The sequence below is a fragment of the Trifolium pratense genome, linkage group LG7 (assembly GCF_020283565.1).
Source record: "Trifolium pratense cultivar HEN17-A07 linkage group LG7, ARS_RC_1.1, whole genome shotgun sequence".
Classification (NCBI taxonomy): Eukaryota; Viridiplantae; Streptophyta; class Magnoliopsida; order Fabales; family Fabaceae; genus Trifolium; species Trifolium pratense.
Genome location: NC_060065.1, coordinates 28,486,295 through 28,504,565, shown reverse-complemented (window position 1 = coordinate 28,504,565; position 18,271 = coordinate 28,486,295). Strand labels below are relative to the sequence as shown.

Genomic DNA, 18,271 nt, shown 5'->3' with positions numbered 1-18,271 from the left:
TAAAAGTAGGACACGTGTCACACAATGGTTGGCTGGACGTGATTTTTGTTCATTTAATACTTTGAACTCAATTATTTCGTTGTAAATTAATTTTTTATTTTTTTATTTTTATACCAAAATTCATAATTTTTTTTTCTACAAATAGAGACTTGGTTCGTTTGATTTGGACACCGAAAAAAAAATGCAATTTTTCACTACCTTAATCTCATTTTTTGTCTACTAAATACGTTACTTGTGTGTTGTAATTTAACACGCACCACTCAACCAACTCACTGAAACCATTATACCAGGAAAATAGTAGATAATATTCTGGAACTTTTGGTATATTTTATGAAATTTTTGGAGACCTGAAACTATTTTTAGTTAATTAAATGAGATAAAACGGTAATTAAAAACTAATGTTTGCTTCTGAAACCATTTTACTGGTAGAATGGTTGCACATAGTTGTATTCTGAAACCATTTTACTGGTAGAATGATTTCAATGAGTAATTTATTAATTGTGTTTGCTTCTGAAACCATTTATCTGGTACAATGGTTTCAGAGAGTTGTAATCTGAAACCATTTTGCTGGTAGAATGGTTTCAGTAAGTTGATTATTAGTTATTTGCTTCTGAAACCATTTAGCTTGTAGAATGGTTGCACATAGTTGTACTCTGAAACTATTTTACTGGTAGAATGGTTTCAGTGAGTAATTTATTAATTGTGTTTGCTTCTGAAACCATTTTGCTGGTAGAATGGTTTCAGTAAGTTGATTCTTAGTTATTTGCTTCTGAAACCATTTAGCTGGTAGAATGGTTTCAGAGATTTGTACTCTGAAACCATTTTCCTGGTAGAATGGTTTCAGTGAGTTGATGTAAGTAGGGGTGTGCAAAAAATTTGGTTATCCTTAACCAAATTACTAACCAATTCATATCCAATTTTAGTTTGCAAAATCCATTTAAAAAAAAAACCACACCACTCCAATAAAAAAACACCAATTATAAACCATAACCACATTTTGTAATTTGGTTTGGAATTGGTTTGAAAATTTAGGCCCAATAGCTAATTCAGGCCCAATCTTCAATTTTTTAAAATTCTTTATTATATAATAAAATAATTAATTAAAAGAGGGGTGGAGGACCGGTGGTCAACGCCGGACCAACGGCGGCCGGTGTGGCGGCGCTCCGGCGGCGGACAGCGGACCTCCGGTAACTTTCACGGTGGCCGGTGGTGGTGCTCCGGCGGCCGGCGGTGTGCTCCGGCGGCCGGCCACCACCAACCACCCATACTATTGTAATATTATTTTATTTTAAAAATCAGATTTTTAATAATTATTTTAAAAATAATTAAAAAAATCAGTGTTTAATGTTTTTAATTTTTAAAAATAATTAAAAAATTCAGTTTTTTTTTTAAAATAATTAAAAAATCAGTTTTTAATGTTTTTTGTTTTTCAAAAATTTAGTATTTTAATTTTTTTCCTATTTATTAGTTTTGTTTGTATTTAAAAATCAGATTTTTTAATTTTAAAAATTACTCTTTTTTTAAATAATAAAAAATATTTTTAAAACAATATAAAAAATAAGTTTTCGGCTAAGCAAAAAATAATTTGGGTTTAAAATAAATATTTTGTGGGTTGATTATAAACCAATTCAATCATAAAATTAATGAAAAATTATGTTTTTAAAATAATTAATAAATCTATTTTTTTTAATCAACTAATAAAAAAAATTAGTTTAAGTAAAAAACCTATTTAAAATTGGATCATGTGAATAACTTAAATTTTATTACAAACCGGTTATAAATTGATTCGATCCGGTTAATAACCAAATCCAAATTAGTTTTAAAAAATAGCTGGTTTGTTATTGAAATGGTTTTGGTTTAGAACCAAAACCATCAATCAGGTGTGGTGTGGTGTGGTTTCCAAACCATGTAAGGTAGTGAAAAATGAGATTAAGGTAGTGAAAAATTGGGTTTTTTTTTCTGTGTCCAAATCAAACGAACCAAGTCTCTATTTGTAGAGAAAAAAAAATTATGAATTTTGGTATAAAAATAAAAAATAAAAAATTAATTTACAACGAAATAATTGAGTTCAAAGTATTAAATGGAAAAAAATCACGCCCAGCCAATCAGACAGCGACACGTGTCCTACTTTTAAAAAGTAGATTCTTCTCTCTCCAGGGTGTAATCCAGTGTGGTGCACGCGCTGGAATCTGATGGATTCGGATGATCTGGGCTGTCTGATTGATCAGACAGTCTTGATGAGATCAGAGCTTGGCTGTCTGATGGAAATCAACGACCTGTAACCATGGTCCTGCGGTACGCGCGCGACACTGGATCCGCGTCCATTGATGGTAATTTGGTTAATTAATTAAAAAGAATGGGTATTTTGGTCCAACTGAAAAGGTGCACCTTGCTAACTTAGACCCAACTGGGTCTAAGTTAGCAGCCCCCTAATATAATATTAGCATTTGTTAGCTAATCTTATGGACCCAATACAAAACTGTTAATTCATTTATTTTACTATTTTGGGTACAATTCTTAATTCATTCATTTTTTTCATTTTTTTTATATTGAATTCTAATGGCTAGAAATTTCACTCATAAGGTGAATAAATGAGATAATCGGGGTTCGAACTTCAGCCCCAATATATAGAATGCATTGTCCCTAACAACTGGGTTAAGTTCACGTAACTAATTAATTCATTTGTTATCATTTGTAATTTTGACCTTTGGGCGAGAGAACCGCAACAAACCTTAACTTATTCAAAAATGACCAAACCAATAACTATAATAGCGGTTTTATAAGCTGTTAAATCCAATGCACTTTCCTAACGGTTATGATAATTTTCTACAAAAAAACAAAGTTTTGATATCCACTCTCAACCGTTAGATTTTGTTTACCTCATTTTCAGTTGGTCAAAATCATAAAATGGACCCCACGAATATGATTCCAAGGAGCAACAGAATCAACCTTCTTCTTCCACAACTCTCTACTTCTTTTTCTCACCATTCATCTTCACTTTGAGTCACACCAAAGCCACTTGGATTCCACATAAAAAAAAATTGTTTTTTTTTAAAAGGGTTATTTTTTGGGTCCTCAATAAATTTTTATTTTCATTGTTTATTATCATCTTCTTTATCCTTTGAAACTTGTGGGCTATGTTATATTAATATATAATAACATACTAACCTTAGAAGTTTTTTCTTCTTCTCCTTCTCCTTCTTTGTTTAAGCTTCTTGTGTTTTGGTTTTGTGAAGTGGGGGTGTATAATTTGATATGATGGGTGGAGGTGGCAATTTGGTTAGTACAATAATTGGATTTGGAATGAGTGCAACTTTCATTGTATTTGTATGTGCAAGAATAATTTGTGGAAGATTTAGAGAAAGGCATGTGAGATCACGTACTATATATGAGATTGAATCAAGACCAGATATTGAACGGGTAAATTTTAATTTTGACTTATTTTTCTTAATCATTCTTACTATGAGTTGACTTTTTGTTTGTTAACAATGATTACATATATAGTAAGTCAATGGATTAAAATTAATTAAAATGTTACTTTATTTTATTTATTTCTGGATTATTGTTCTTAGTTTTGTACTTTTGAGATATTTGAGGGACAAAATTACACCGCAAGTCGTCTATCTTATTTTTTTGTAACACTTTGGTCCTTTATCATTTTTTTTGTAATATTTTGGTCCTTTATCTTTTTTATTTGTAACACTTTAGTCCTTTTTTTTGTAATATTTTGGTCCTTATCTTATTTATTTATAAAAAATAAATGACCTAAATATTACAAATAAAAAATAATAAAGGACCATAGTGTTACAAAAAAAAAAAAGGACTAAAGTGTTACATAAAAAACATAAAGCACCAAAGTGTTAAAAAAAAAAAAGATAAATGATCTGCAGTGTAATTTTGCCTATGAGAAAGAAAAAAAAAGGATATATGATGAAAATTTGTTTGAGTATCTAGTCTAGTGTAAAATTTCAATGGGAGAATGTAATTAATGGATATTTTGTGTTAATTTGAATGTACCGTGTGTGTGTATATATATATTCCAGTTTTTAAATATAAGCAAAAATTGGACAAGAAAGGTTAATGTATTTGGTGTAAAATTTGGACGAGATATATTAACTTATGTTGACCCATATTTGGTTATATATTAGGACGGAGGGAGTATATATCTTTTGCTTCTTGATATAATTTTTCTTGTCAAGATGAATTGCATGTTCTAACCATCTTATGAGACTTCTTTTGGTAGTTAGTAGTGATTAATATTTAATATGTGTTTCTTGAGTATTAAGTATTAACTTTGCCTAATAATTAATTTTTTTATTGTTTACTTGATAGCCAGAATATCATGCTAATGAACCTGAACCTGCATTTGTTGCTGCAATCCCCACTTTAAATTTCAACCAAGAAGCCTTCAGTGCCATCCAATGTACACAGTTAAGTCTTGTCTCTAATTTGCATATCATATAGTAATCATTTTAACAATTATTTATTTACTAGAATCTTATTTTGAAATAGGCATTTCCTAAAGAACATCTTAGCCGATATTTTATTTATTTATGCTGTCTTTATTATTCTCCAATCTAATTCAACACCTAGATTGTTATTCTAATAGTATAAACTTTTTTTGGGGAATAAAAGAGGGCCTAACCCCAAATATCCTATACTTTGATTATTGCTGATCAATACAACTTTTCCTATATTTTCTAAAAAAGGTTTGAGAAACATAATTTTTAATTAATTAAAGTGACACTAATGATAAGGATATTCGAAGAGATTTGAACTTTGTCTCTTGATATTTAAAATATCAAACTCTTACCACTAAGCTAACACTTCACTAACAAAAGAATTTGGATCGATTATTGATTATAAAGAAAACAAGAGAGAGTAAATTAAATGTAGTTTTTATTAATTTCATGGGAATAATTAAGTAAAAGTAAATCTTAAAAATGATAAAAGTTAGTTTTTTTTACTTATAATTTGGGACATGAAAAAGTAATTTTTTTTGCTTATATTATTGAACGGAGTGAGTATTGTTCATTAAATATTATAATTTTTCTATAAGCTAGAGATTCATTTAAGAAAAAACATACACAAAAATCTCTAGGACATAAACCTAACTCAATAAAAAATACAAAAAAATAAAAATAAAAAGTTTCGCTTATTACATGAGGTTTATACTCCAAAGTTTTCGATTATAGTCCTTTTCTGTCAGTGCATCACTCCAAGAGTCAACATTTAATTATTAAAATAAAAAAAAAACTCCAAGAGTCAATAATAGACATATTAATTAGAATATGTACTACCTTGTAGATAAATCTATTTATTTTTTCACTCGCTCCATTTTTCCTAAAAACTTTCATAACATCAACTTCAACTAGACATTCTTGATTTATCGTGCCTTGATTTTTTTGCCACACTTAATAAGAGTACGTACCACATTTCTTATGGGTCTTGTCTTGCAACCTCATCTCATGTGATATAAACAAAACTATTTTAAATTTAGCTAAAATATTTTAATATAGCACAAATATTACCAAGAAATTTTATTTTCTAAATTAATATAGTACACTAATAATTTTAGTTTGGTTTTTAATTACAGGTGTGTGATATGTTTAGGAGATTATAAAGAAAAAGAAGTATTGCGCATAATACCTTATTGTGGACACACTTTTCATCTTTCTTGCATTGATATGTGGCTAAGAAAACAATCTACATGTCCTGTATGTCGTTTGACATTGCATAATGTTTGTGAAGAAAAACATGTGAGACCTGTCACATTCACCATAATACAATCTCTCAATGAGTCTAATACTCCACAAGGGAACAGTGATAATGAGAGACAAGTTGAAGTTAATGCAAGAGAAACAGAATCAGGGTTGTGATTAATTTAAGAGAGGTTATAAAGAAGTTGTTATATATTCTTGATCCATTTTTTATAAGGGAATGGTTTTTAGAAGATAAAGTAGCTAGTGATACTCTTTGATTACACTACATGATGAAATTTTTGTGGGTTTTACTTAATAATTTGGATTTATTTATGTTTAGTGATTATTTAGTGAAACCCACATGAAATATAGTGAATGATAGCTAGTATATATTGAAGAAAAAAAAAGTGTCTTGGTATGTTTCTGTTCTGGACTAGACTAATGCTAGTCCACCTAGACCCTCACAAAGTCCACATGGCTTGCCCAACCACCTCCATGTCAGCATGGCACAACCTCTCCACCAAGATAGGGTAAAATTACTACTCTACCCACTATCTAAGGGTGATATCTTGGCAGTCCCTCTTAATGGGCCTTGGCTAGTCCAGCCCACTAAGAGGACCTTTGGCCCAGAGCTGGGGGCTATAAATACTCTCCCTCTTGGGAGAGCAAGGTAGAACACTATTCATTATTGCAATTACTCTCTCTCTCTAACCTCTCTCTAAGTACCTCTTTGCTCCCTATATTCCTTATCTGACTTTGGCATCGGAGCACCTGCAGGTACAACCCCCCCCTTCGTGGATCATCTGCTCGGATTACTGCCTACCACCTGCTCAACGGACTTCCAGCTGGCCTTCTACCTGTTCTGATCAACAGTTAAGATCAGTGGCGCCGACTGTGGGGATCTGAGTTCTCCCCTTCTTTGTTTCGAGCAAGTAAACCAAAGAACAAAACCAATCAATCACTTTTTCATCATGGCCAGTGCATCTCATTTCAGCAATGACGTTGAGGACGCTGCTCCTCCTTCTTCTCCCCGTCTGCCTCCTGTTCTCATCACTGACCTCCAGGCCCTCCCCGAGTCTGACCCTAGAGACGGGCAGGAAACTTCCTGGACTTCTGAGGACGGCGACCTGGTCGTCTTGACTGAGAAGCAGGCAGGGAAGCGCCCTCAGTCCGAGCAGGGCAGATCAGCAGAAACCGACTTGTCCACTGCTTCAGTTACCAATGCCGAACTAGCAGCACTCATAGCTGCCCTAAAGCAAACCACCGAAGCTCTCCAGGGCCAGAATCGCCGAATGGACGAGCAGAATATGAGACTTGATCGCTTGGAAAGGAACCAGCGATTCTCAAGGAATAACTCTTCCCCGAGGAGAGCTCCTACTTCTCCATCCCCTCCTCGTCAGGAAACTGTCAGACAACGACGACCTGCCCTTGAGAGGATCGAGCAACCTGGCAGAAAAAGAGACCATGTCTCCCCTCCCCGCGAGGGTATATCTTCTCCGAATGTGAAGAAAGGAAAAATTGTGGACCGAACACCTCCTCGTCGTCATTCTCCCCAGGGACTCAGCTTGATGACCAAACAAGGGCAGCCAGCAAGCCGCAGCCATCACACTGACCAATTCTCCAGGAGCCCAACTCCTGATCGTGAGGGCTCACCTCCCCTAAACTCACATGAGAGTGACGAGGATGATCCCCGCTGCCCTTTATCTCATGACATACTTCAAGCACCCGTTCCAAAGGGATGTGAGCGACCACCTCCTCTCCCAGCTTATGATGGACTTTCTGACCCAGATGAGCACATTGCTTCAGTCAATGCTACCCTGAACTTCTTAAGGGTCAGCGGAGCAATTAGATGCAGAATATTTCCAACTACTCTTAGAAAGGGAGCTATGGCTTGGTACCACAGCCTAGCTCCTCGCTCCATAACCTCATGGATGGACCTGTCCGACCAATTCCGCAGGCACTTCACTGCTTCCCGCAAGCAACCAAAGACTGAAGCAGTCCTAGACGCCATCTTCCAGGCTGATAATGAATCTCTCCGCAGTTTCATAGAGAGGTTCAACAAGGAAGCCGTCCAGGTAGAAACAACTGATGACATGAAGAAATACCTGCTCCAAAGGGGCCTTAGGCCAAACTCTGACTTTGCAAAAGCCGTTGGCATCGAAAAACCGCGCACCTTTGGCGACCTCCTTCTCAAATCTCAACCCTACATCCAATATGAAGAGCAACAAGCTGCAGACGCTGCCCGTTATGGGCGAGCAGGAAACAGTCAACCTGCTCCTCGTTCGAATGCTGAACAGTCCAGCCGAGGAGGAGGAAGACGAAGAGGCGAAAGGCCTAGGGAACCCCGTGGACCTCCTAGCACGTTCAGCAACTATACTCCCCTTAGCAAATCCCAGGAAGAAATTTGGAAAGAGTGCAACTCAGCTGAGTTCACTAAAGCAGGAATTAAATTTCCAAGACAACAACCCACAAAGCCTGGCCAAGACAAGAGCAGGTACTGCAAGTATCACAAAGGTTACGGCCATCTGACTGACGATTGCATACAACTTAAAGACGCCATTGAAATTCTGATTAGAAATGGGCAAATCAAACAATACGTGAAGAGGGGTAATGCTCCCCGGGCAGAAGCTGCTGAGACCAGCAACACTGAAGAAGCTGCACCAGAAAGATCCGGGCACAAACCAGTTGCCCTTGCCATCTCTAGAACTGAAGACTTCTTTGTCCCTGACTACTTGGACGACACCTATGTTGCTCCCACGCTGAGCAAATGGGACGCACTTGCTCATGCTATGGTTATCTCTGGTGGAGGTTTTGACAAACAGACTGTGGGGTCCATCAAGAGAAAATTTGAAGAATTGATAGATGGCTCCTCCAACCTGAGCGCAACTCTAGATAAACCGAAAGGGCAATCAAAGCCCTTAGCCTTCTACATGGAAGAGCTGCCCGGTGGAACTGCAAACTCCCAGATACCCCTGCTCATCAGAGTAGACATGGCAAACATGGACGTCCGCAGGGTACTGGTCGACCAAGGAAGCTCCTGTGATATCATGTATTCCCAACTTTTCAAGACTCTGCAACTAGATGAAACCTACCTCACTCCTTATTTTGGATCTGATCTCTCCGGATTTAATGGAGCAACAACTAAGCCATGGGGCTATGTAGACCTGCTAGTCACCGTTGGCTCTGAAGAAACTGCAAAAACTATCAAAGTGAAATTCCTGGTAGTAGACTGCCCTTCTCTCTACCAGTGCATCCTGGGCCGAACAGCTATTGCTGACTTAATGGCTGTCCCTTCAACCGCCCACCTCAAAATGAAGTACTATACTCATAAAGGCCAAGTTGCGACACTGCATGGAGACATTGAAGCTGCAAGGAGAGTCTTCAATGCATCCTCCAAAGGAAATGAGTATATCGGGCAACTCCCCGAGTCAAAGAAGTCCAAGGCAACAACCTCCCTGCCCTTGCCAGAAATCAGCTCCATTGACCTCGACAGCCGCTTTTCCAAACAGGAAAACAAAGACGAGAAGAAGCTCCGCAAGGAGAAGAAGGAAGACGACGAGGCAAGCCAAGAGCACCGTCGTCCAGTACCAGACGGCGAGTTCGAGCTGATGCCCTTCGGAGAAGACCCGAGCAGGGCAGTGAAGATTGGGACCGGACTCCCCGAACTTGCTAGGAAGCAGCTTGAAGCCTGCTTGAAAGAAAATGCTGATCTGTTCGCCTGGCACGCTTCCGAGATGCCCGGCTTGGACCCCAACGTAGCATGTCACCAGCTGACTATTGATCCCACTGCACTTCCCATTGTACAACGTAGGCGTAGGCAGTCTCCTGAGAAATCGGAGGCTGCAGAAAAATGTGTAAAAGACCTCCTAGAGGCAAATTTTATTTCGGAGGCCAGGTATACAACCTGGCTGTCCAACGTTGTACTCGTCAAAAAATCTAATGGAAAGTGGAGGATGTGTTGCGACTATACCGATCTTAACAGGGCTTGCCCTAAAGACTCTTATCCCTTACCTTGCATTGATAGACTTGTTGATAATTCTTCTGGCTTTAAATTATTGTCTTTTATGGATGCTTATTCAGGTTATAACCAAATTCCAATGGCAGTAGCAGATAGAGAAAAAACAGCTTTCATGACCGAGTCGGGCAACTATTACTACAACGTAATGCCCTTCGGTCTCAAAAATGCAGGAGCTACATACCAGCGAATGATGAACAAAGTCTTCCGAGGACAAATAGGAGACATGCTCGAGGTATACATGGACGACATGATCGTAAAATCCCCCGAGGAACTCGACCATGTCGTGCACCTTCGAAAGGTGTTCGAGCAGGCCAGGAGATACAACATGAGATTCAACCCAGAGAAGTGCACCTTCGGGGTCCGAGCAGGTAAATTCCTGGGTTTTTACCTAACCGAGCGAGGAATTGAAGCCAACCCTGACAAGTGCAGAGCTTTTGCCGAGCTCCCCACTCCGAGCGATAAGAAGTCCATACAAACTCTTAATGGAATGCTAACATCGCTTTCCAGATTTGTATCCAAATCAGCACAACATGCACTCCCCTTTTTCAAACTACTAAAGAAAGAAGCAGTCTTCGAATGGACAGATGAATGCGAGCAAGCTCTCCAACATCTGAAAAAGGCCTTATCAGAGCCACCTGTCCTCTCACGACCAAGTGACGAGGAGGTATTATACCTGTACCTTTCCGTCGCCTCAGAGGCTGTAAGTGCAGCTCTTATTCGTGAAACAAACGAAGGGCAGAAACCAGTATACTTTACAAGCAAAGCCTTGCAGGGTCCTGAACTAAGGTACCAACAAATTGAAAAAATAGCCCTTGCACTAGTTTATGCTGCAAGGAGACTAAGACATTATTTCTTGGCCCATACAATTGTGGTCCGAACAGACCAACCAATCAAGTCTTTGCTTGGTCGACCAGATATGGCGGGCAGGATGCTCAAATGGTCCCTCGAACTCTCAGAATTCGACATTCGTTACGAGAGCAGAAAAGCTCTAAAAGCCCAAGTCCTAGCTGACTTCGTCGCAGAGATGACGAGCTCCTCCCCTACAGTGGACGGAGCAGATAAGTGGACAATCTTTGTGGACGGAGCATCAAGCGCTACAGGAGCAGGTGCAGGCATCATTCTTGAAAATGAGAATGGCTTACTAATCGAGGTCTCCCTAGCACTATCCTTCCCAACTTCGAACAACCAAGCAGAGTATGAAGCATTCCTCGCTGGACTACGTTTGGCCGAGGACTTGCAAGCCAAGGAGATAAAAATCTACACAGATTCGCAACTGGTCGCCTCACAGGTGCTAGGAGAGTATCAGACCAAGAATGATAACCTCTCTGAATACCTAGTGCTAGTAAAGGAAAAGATCACCAAGTTCAACTCTGTTGAAATATTACATGTTCCCCGCGAGCATAACAAAAGGGCAGATATCCTGTCCAAGCTGGCAAGCACAAAAAGGAAGGGCGGAAACAAATCTGTCATCCAAGAGATACTCCCTCGTCCAAGCATAGAAAAACCAAGCAAGGTTGTGGACATAAACGTCATTGGCGACAAAGACTGCTGGATGACTCCAGTATACAACTTCCTCGAGCACGGAACTCTCCCTGACGACCAGAAACAAGCAACTGTAGTCAGACGAAGAGCCTGCTCCTATGTCATCCTTGATGGAAAATTATACAGGAGAGGATTTTCCATTCCTCTCCTAAAATGTGTGGACGAGGACACAGCAGATTACATCCTGCGCGAAGTCCATGAGGGCATTAACGCCCAACACCTGGGAGGAAGGTCACTTGCCAGGAAAGCTCTACGAGCAGGGTACTATTGGCCTACTATGCAACAGGACGCCAAAGACCACGTAAAAAAATGTGACAAATGCCAAAGGCATGGGGATATGCACTTAGCTCCCCCTCGAGAACTAAAATCTTTATCTTCCCCCTGGCCCTTCGCCTGGTGGGGCATGGACTTACTTGGTCCTTTTACCAAAGGACTTTATCAAAATCGCTACCTAATAGTAGCAGTGGACTACTTCACAAAGTGGGTGGAAGCCGAACCCCTCTCCGACATCACATCACTCAGAGTCCTGCGCTTCTTCAAAAGAAATGTGCTAGCTAGATTCGGAATACCACAGGTGGTAGTCACAGACAACGGAACACAGTTTACAGACAAAGATTTTCAAGCATTCCTTGTTGCCCTGGGCACCAAGCAGCACTTCACATCGGTCGAGCACCCCCAAACCAACGGGCAAGCTGAAGCAGCCAATAAAGTAATCCTGAGAGGGTTACGAAGAAGACTCGACCAAAACAAAAAGAAATGGGTCGAAGAGCTTGACAATGTACTCTGGGCCTATCGAACAACCCCACATTCCACAACTGGAGAGACCCCCTTCCGAATGGTATATGGAACGGAGGCAGTTATCCCCGTAGAGATTGGGGAACCATCTCGTCGGACTGAGCAGCCTCTTGACGAGGAGCAAAATGACGAAGCACTTCGAGAGGAGCTTGACCTCGTCGAAGAAATTCGAACAGGAGCCTCTTTAAAGGAGGCCACCCTGAAGCAGAAAATAGCTGCCCGTCATGACACCAAAGTCATCAAAAGGGAATTCGAGGTGGGCAGCTTCGTCCTAAGACGCAACGCAGACTCCCAGGATGGCAAACTTGCACCCAATTGGGAAGGACCATACCGCGTCATTGACAAAACAGAAAATGGTGCATACTATCTCGAGGACCTTCGAGGAAAGAAACTTCCTCGACCTTGGAATGCCCAGAAATTGAAACAATATTACAGCTAAGTTATTGCCACACTAAAAGGCTGCTTGCACTTCAGAACACAACGAATCGAGCACCTTAAACAACGGAGGGCACCATGGCACACGTGCTCATCTAAAAACCATAGCAGGGGAACTAATTCACCATAAGGGAAATGGAACTCCTGCTAGACGAGGATAACTCTCGAAACGAGCCCATCGTCCCCGTGCCACGACCTAGCACCCAGCTCGCGATGGGAGGTTCAGGTTGCGAAGAAGGGTACACTAGCGTGCTTGTATTCGCGTAACTTAGAAACAACTCTAAGTGCTTATACAGTTCCCCAAACTGTTTAAGTCAAAACAGAGGAGACTACCCTCAATAAAACATGCTCAGTATCAAGCAGGGGAAACCCCCCGGCAAAATAACAACGAGCGCAGCATTCATACATGCAAAAATATGATAAGTATACAAAACAGGCAAAACTTAGCACACCAACTTGCTCGGACGGGGACACTAACGTGCCCGGACGAACACACTAACTTGCTCGGACGAGCACAGCGACGTGCTCGTACGAACACATCAACCGGCTCGAACGAACACATGACGTGCTCGAACGATCAAAACAGGAAGGGGACACTCCCCGGTTCCAGTTCGAACAACGAAATTTCAGTCATACCAATAACGGGGAAGAAAACCTCCCCAGCCCAAATCTCAGAGGCGAAATTTTATCCAAGTTAGAAACGGGGAGGAGAACCTCCCCGGCTCAAGATTGATAACAAAATTTCATAAAAATTTTCTTAGTTAAAAAGACGGGGAGGCTCCCCGATTGAAATTTTAAACAACGAAATTTCCGCAAAATTTTCTAAGTTAAAAAAGGAGGAAACATACACGCGAGCAGAAAATGTAAACGTACATGCGAGCAGATATAAACAAGCATAGATAAATAAAACGGGCACCTGCCCGGAATTGTCATAAAAATAAAAGACGGGGACAAAAGCCCACTTGTTCCAATATTACAAATCATGGCTCAAAGGCCCCAAAAATCCAAAGAGACAAAAATAAATTACAATAGAAAGGATGGGGACATCTACTCCTCGCATCCATCTTCCTGCTCGTCACCCTGTTCGCCCTCACGACCCTCCTCCTCAGCATCTTCATCCTCCTCGTCAGAGTCAGCCAGGCCGGCCGGGATAACAATCTGGCCATCTTTGACCTGCCCGTTAACATGTATTCCTCGGGTCACCAGCTCCACGTCAGGATTAAGGCACTTGATTTGCTGCACGGCATTTTCAAAGGCGTACTCAGTGCCCTCTACAAAATCATGGGACAGCTGAGCAATCACCTTGACCAAGTCTGCTCGGGTGGTCAACCCCTCGGCAGCCTTATGCTCGTTCTCGCCCGGAGCCATAGCAGCAGTAAGTCTTTCAATCTCTGCCCGGGCAGCTTCCAACTCCTCTCCCCTCTTACGGTGCTCGTCAAGCTGGTCACCCCAGTGTTGCTGCTTTTCCTTGAGGTCATCCACAACAATTTTAAGCTGGTTGATCCGACCTTTGGCCCGCTCGTTCCTGACCTGGGCGGTGTTCAGCTGCTCGACTAACGACTCCCGCTCGTCACCAAGGACGAGGGAGCTTGAGACCATCCGCACCATAGCAGCCATATCACGAGCATGCTGCTGCCTACGGGCCTCTGGTTCCTGGTCAAGAATAGCAGCCCTTTCAGTTTCAAAGACCTCCGGAGGAAACTTCTCAAAAAATTTGTCCACGGTAAAGCACCGAGGAACTGGAAACTTGCTGCACCCTCCCATGCCCGCATCTTCAACCGGGGGATCTTCCTCTCTTGTCCTCTTCGCTGGAGGAGGCCGGGGAGCTGAGGAGGGGGTGCCCGTCGAGGTCCCAATAACCTGCACGGAGGGGGTCCCCGGTCTCACTTCCTGGGAAGTTCTAGCAACAGCCTTCTTTTTTCCTCGAGCAGACCTGCTCGCCTTCTCATCCTGCTTGGCCTTCAGCATGCGCTCGGCAATAGTTTCCATTTCGTCTGCAAACAAATGACGAGCAAGTTAGTAAAAGACGAGGAATACACACAATAATAACAGAAATCTTTCTAAGTTAAAAACAGAGGAAACAATACCCAAACACAATTTGACCTCCCCGGCATTTCTGCACTTGAGGAGGGTCCTAGTATTAATGAGACGAGGAGAGGCCTTAGGCACCCCGTGCTCATCTCTTATAGTAACTCCCTTGCGAGTCGTCCAGACCCCGGGAGTAAAACCGGCCACAAAGGTCTTCAGACTTTCGAAGGCAGCCATGTCCTCGGGAGACAAGTCTGCGTCCCCGGTTGTGTATTCCTTAGGCTCCTTCAGGAAATGGGTGTACGACCAGCTTAACGGGAACTTAGGGACTGCCCGAACTATAACTTGCCCGCTGGCATCCTTACGGGCAATACCTTGCTCGTCCCTATCTTCCTCCAGCTCCAATAAACTCTCCCGGGCAGATGAAGACTCTGGCCGGACGACGAAGTACCTCTCCTTGAAATCCTTAACGGAATCCACAAACATTTTGAATAGTTTAACATCCTCGTGATGCTTTAATGAAACCCAATTCTGACGAGGTGCTCGCCCAACCTCCCTCGTCGGCTTGCGCTGAATCTTGAAAATTCTAAAGAAAAGGGGAAGAGTGGGAAGAACGCCTTTATACGTACAGAGGTGCTCGAACCCCATAATAAAAGACCACGAGTTTGGATGCAGCTGCGACGGAGCCACCTGCAAGGCTTTAAGCACGCTGGCCGCAAAGGGGCTGAACGGCAACCTGAGCCCCATCTCCTTAAAAACAAACTCGTACATAGCAAAGTCGTGCCCGGCAAAGGACGAACACACCCGTTCACCCTCCCCGGGTATACGGGTCGACCAATTCTGAAGCCCGTCTGCTCTCTGCTGCTCGACGATCATATATAATCTTGGGTCCTGGGAAGTAAGCGCCGAGGCTATCCCCCGGGGTTCTGGAGCAACCCAATCCAGCGCAGGATCGGTTATGCAGTCGACCAATGTATACTTCTCCGCACCCTGGCTTTCCACAACCTCCTCGGATTCTGACATTTTACAACCTGAAATGCAGCAAAAACAAAGTGAATTCGATGATCAAATCCACCCTTTCACCGCAAATCAAGTGAAAGGGCGCAGAATAGGACGAGGACGCTGTCCCCGACCAAAGCCCTTTTCAAATGGCAATTAAAATCAAACCGAGGAAGGTTGCCCAGGTGAAAGACGGGGAGATAAGCTTCCCGTCTTTGAATTTCACACAACGAATTTCATGAAAAAATTCCTAAGTTAAAAAGGGAGAGCATGCTCCCCAGCAATACAAACTATCTAAAGTTTCAAACGGGGAGATAGGCTCCCCGTCACCTAAACAAACTATCTAAAAGTTTCAAACGGGGAGATAGGCTCCCCGGATCTTAAAATAAACTATCTAAAGTTTGAAACGGGGAGATAGGCTCCCCGTCACTAGTTATCTAACCTAGAGTTTCAAAGGGGAGGAAATCTCCCCGGTACCAAGTTCATATGGTGCCCGGCACATTCATCCTAATGTTCATAAATTCATACAATCTTCATGAAAAAACGCCCAAAACTGGGCAGAAATGACAAAAAATGGATCTAAAGAGGAAAATTTGAAAGAATTACCTTGAATATGAAGAAAACCTGAAGAACGATTTGACTTGTGAATTGGAACTTCAGAGAGATTCGCAATTGAAGAGAGAGAGTGAAAAGTAAAAATGAAATTCACTCTCCTCTATTATATAGATCAGGCCAGGGGAGTGAAGAGACGCTTTGATCCAATGGTCCTTACACTCCCTCGTAAAAATCAAAGCAGTAAATGCACCCTTTCACATCCCCAATAAAAAAGGATGCTCGAATTTCACCCGAGCAACTCCTCAAGCAAAAGGCTGCGCTTTGCAGAAAACCTCATCGTTGCTAACTTCCTCGTCATAGCAACGAGCAACAATTCTTTCTTGAAAAATCGTCTCCTCGTCATCATTGCGAGCAACAAAACTTCTCGTTGTTATCTCTTCGCTATAGCAACGAGCAACTGTTCCATCTTGTGCAATATCTCCTCGCAGGAGATACGAGCAACACATACTTCCTCGTAACCATAATTACGAGCAGGATATTAAACACCCTCGAAAAATCGATTCGAGCAAAACACTGCAGATACTTGCTACGAGCAAGTCTTTGACGAGCAACTTCCTCGTCCACTTTTGTTCAAGAGAGGTTGCAAGGAGATTTCTTTCTGCACTTGGGCACACATCTAAAGTCATCACTCCTATGCCTAGGAGCAACGACTTGGGGGGCTCCTGTTCTGGACTAGACTAATGCTAGTCCACCTAGACCCTCACAAAGTCCACATGGCTTGCCCAACCACCTCCATGTCAGCATGGCACAACCTCTCCACCAAGATAGGGTAAAATTACTACTCTACCCACTATCTAAGGGTGATATCTTGGCAGTCCCTCTTAATGGGCCTTGGCTAGTCCAGCCCACTAAGAGGACCTTTGGCCCAGAGCTGGGGGCTATAAATACTCTCCCTCTTGGGAGAGCAAGGTAGAACACTATTCATTATTGCAATTACTCTCTCTCTCTAACCTCTCTCTAAGTACCTCTTTGCTCCCTATATTCCTTATCTGACTTTGGCATCGGAGCACCTGCAGGTACAACCCCCCCCTTCGTGGATCATCTGCTCGGATTACTGCCTACCACCTGCTCAACGGACTTCCAGCTGGCCTTCTACCTGTTCTGATCAACAGTTAAGATCAGTTTCAATTTTAGCAAATTTATTGCAATCTTAGTTGCAAAGTAATTAATATCTTAAATGACAATCTGAATTTGTCCAACTAAAAAGGGGTTTAGTTTTGTCCTCGTGAGCTTAGCTCAGTTGATAGGGACATCTTTAAAGGTGGAATTTCAAGTCACTGAACTACTTGACAAAAAAAAAATGTTGAGTTTTCTTAATCAAGAGGTCTAGTATGCGATCTTTAGTACTTGTCAACAAAGCAAGGTTTGTCCCTTACACTTATCGTTTTGTGCTAAGGAGTAAGGATATTCATTACACTTATATTTTAAAAATTTGAAAATATGATAAATGATTTTATATAATATTTCTTTTTAAATAACCATATAATAATTTTTTAAAAAACATTATAGTGTTCTAAATTTTAAAAATAAAAGTAAGGTTTCTTCTCCTTTTCGAAAATCATCTCGCAAACAACATCTAAAGAAAGTTGGATAATGTAAACTGGTAATGTCGTGCTTAACAAAAATTTACTTCATCACGTGAGTAATAGAAAAGGTAAAAGTTTTATGAGTTGTGTTGTGTCTGACTCAAATAAACAGTTTACGTTTTGCTGATTTGTTTGGCATTAGTTATCCTTATATACTAGTGGTTTAATTTTACTATTTTCGGACTTTGGTCCTCTTTTTAATAAAAAAGGTACTAATATACATTCAATTTCCAAGAAGAACAAGACTACAAAGAACGTAGATTTTAACTTCGAAGATAGTACAATCAAGACACAATGAAAAACCTGGAAGCAACATAAATAAAGAAGGTTAAGTTTCATTTAAACGGTTGTAAAATAATTATTAATTTATCTTCAGTCACATGAGTGAGATATATGTTAGGACCAAAAGTGAAAAGAATTTGAAATACCGAACCAAAAAATTTGTTTTCAAAATAGATGAATTAAAACTTTGAAAAATTGAAATAAAGAACCAAAACTCTATTTAAATTTTTTAGAAAATAAAAGTATTAGATTTTTTTTACTTGTTAGAT

At 40.9% G+C, this 18,271-nt stretch overlaps 1 protein-coding gene across 1 annotated transcript; it reads left to right on the top strand.

Moving 5' to 3' along the window:
* The first annotated feature begins 3,066 nt into the window (after window positions 1–3,066).
* LOC123899950 (RING-H2 finger protein ATL73-like) lies at window positions 3,067–6,126 on the top strand. The gene is made up of 3 exons (XM_045951224.1): window positions 3,067–3,420; window positions 4,333–4,430; window positions 5,597–6,126. Exons 1-3 carry the CDS (start codon window positions 3,256–3,258, stop codon window positions 5,877–5,879), a joined length of 546 nt encoding a protein of 181 aa, XP_045807180.1. The 5' UTR covers window positions 3,067–3,255; the 3' UTR covers window positions 5,880–6,126.
* The last annotated feature ends 12,145 nt before the right edge of the window (window positions 6,127–18,271 follow it).

What these genes read in the sequence shown, in the direction of transcription:
- LOC123899950 (XM_045951224.1), top strand. Translation starts at nt 3,256, where the DNA reads ATGATGGGTGGAGGTGGCAATTTGGTTAGTACAATAATTGGATTTGGA. An exon ending in CAAGACCAGATATTGAACGG is followed by an intron (nt 3,421 to 4,332) that starts GTAAATTTTAAT and finishes TTTACTTGATAG; the next exon opens with CCAGAATATCATGCTAATGA. An exon ending in AGTGCCATCCAATGTACACA is followed by an intron (nt 4,431 to 5,596) that starts GTTAAGTCTTGT and finishes TTTTAATTACAG; the next exon opens with GTGTGTGATATGTTTAGGAG.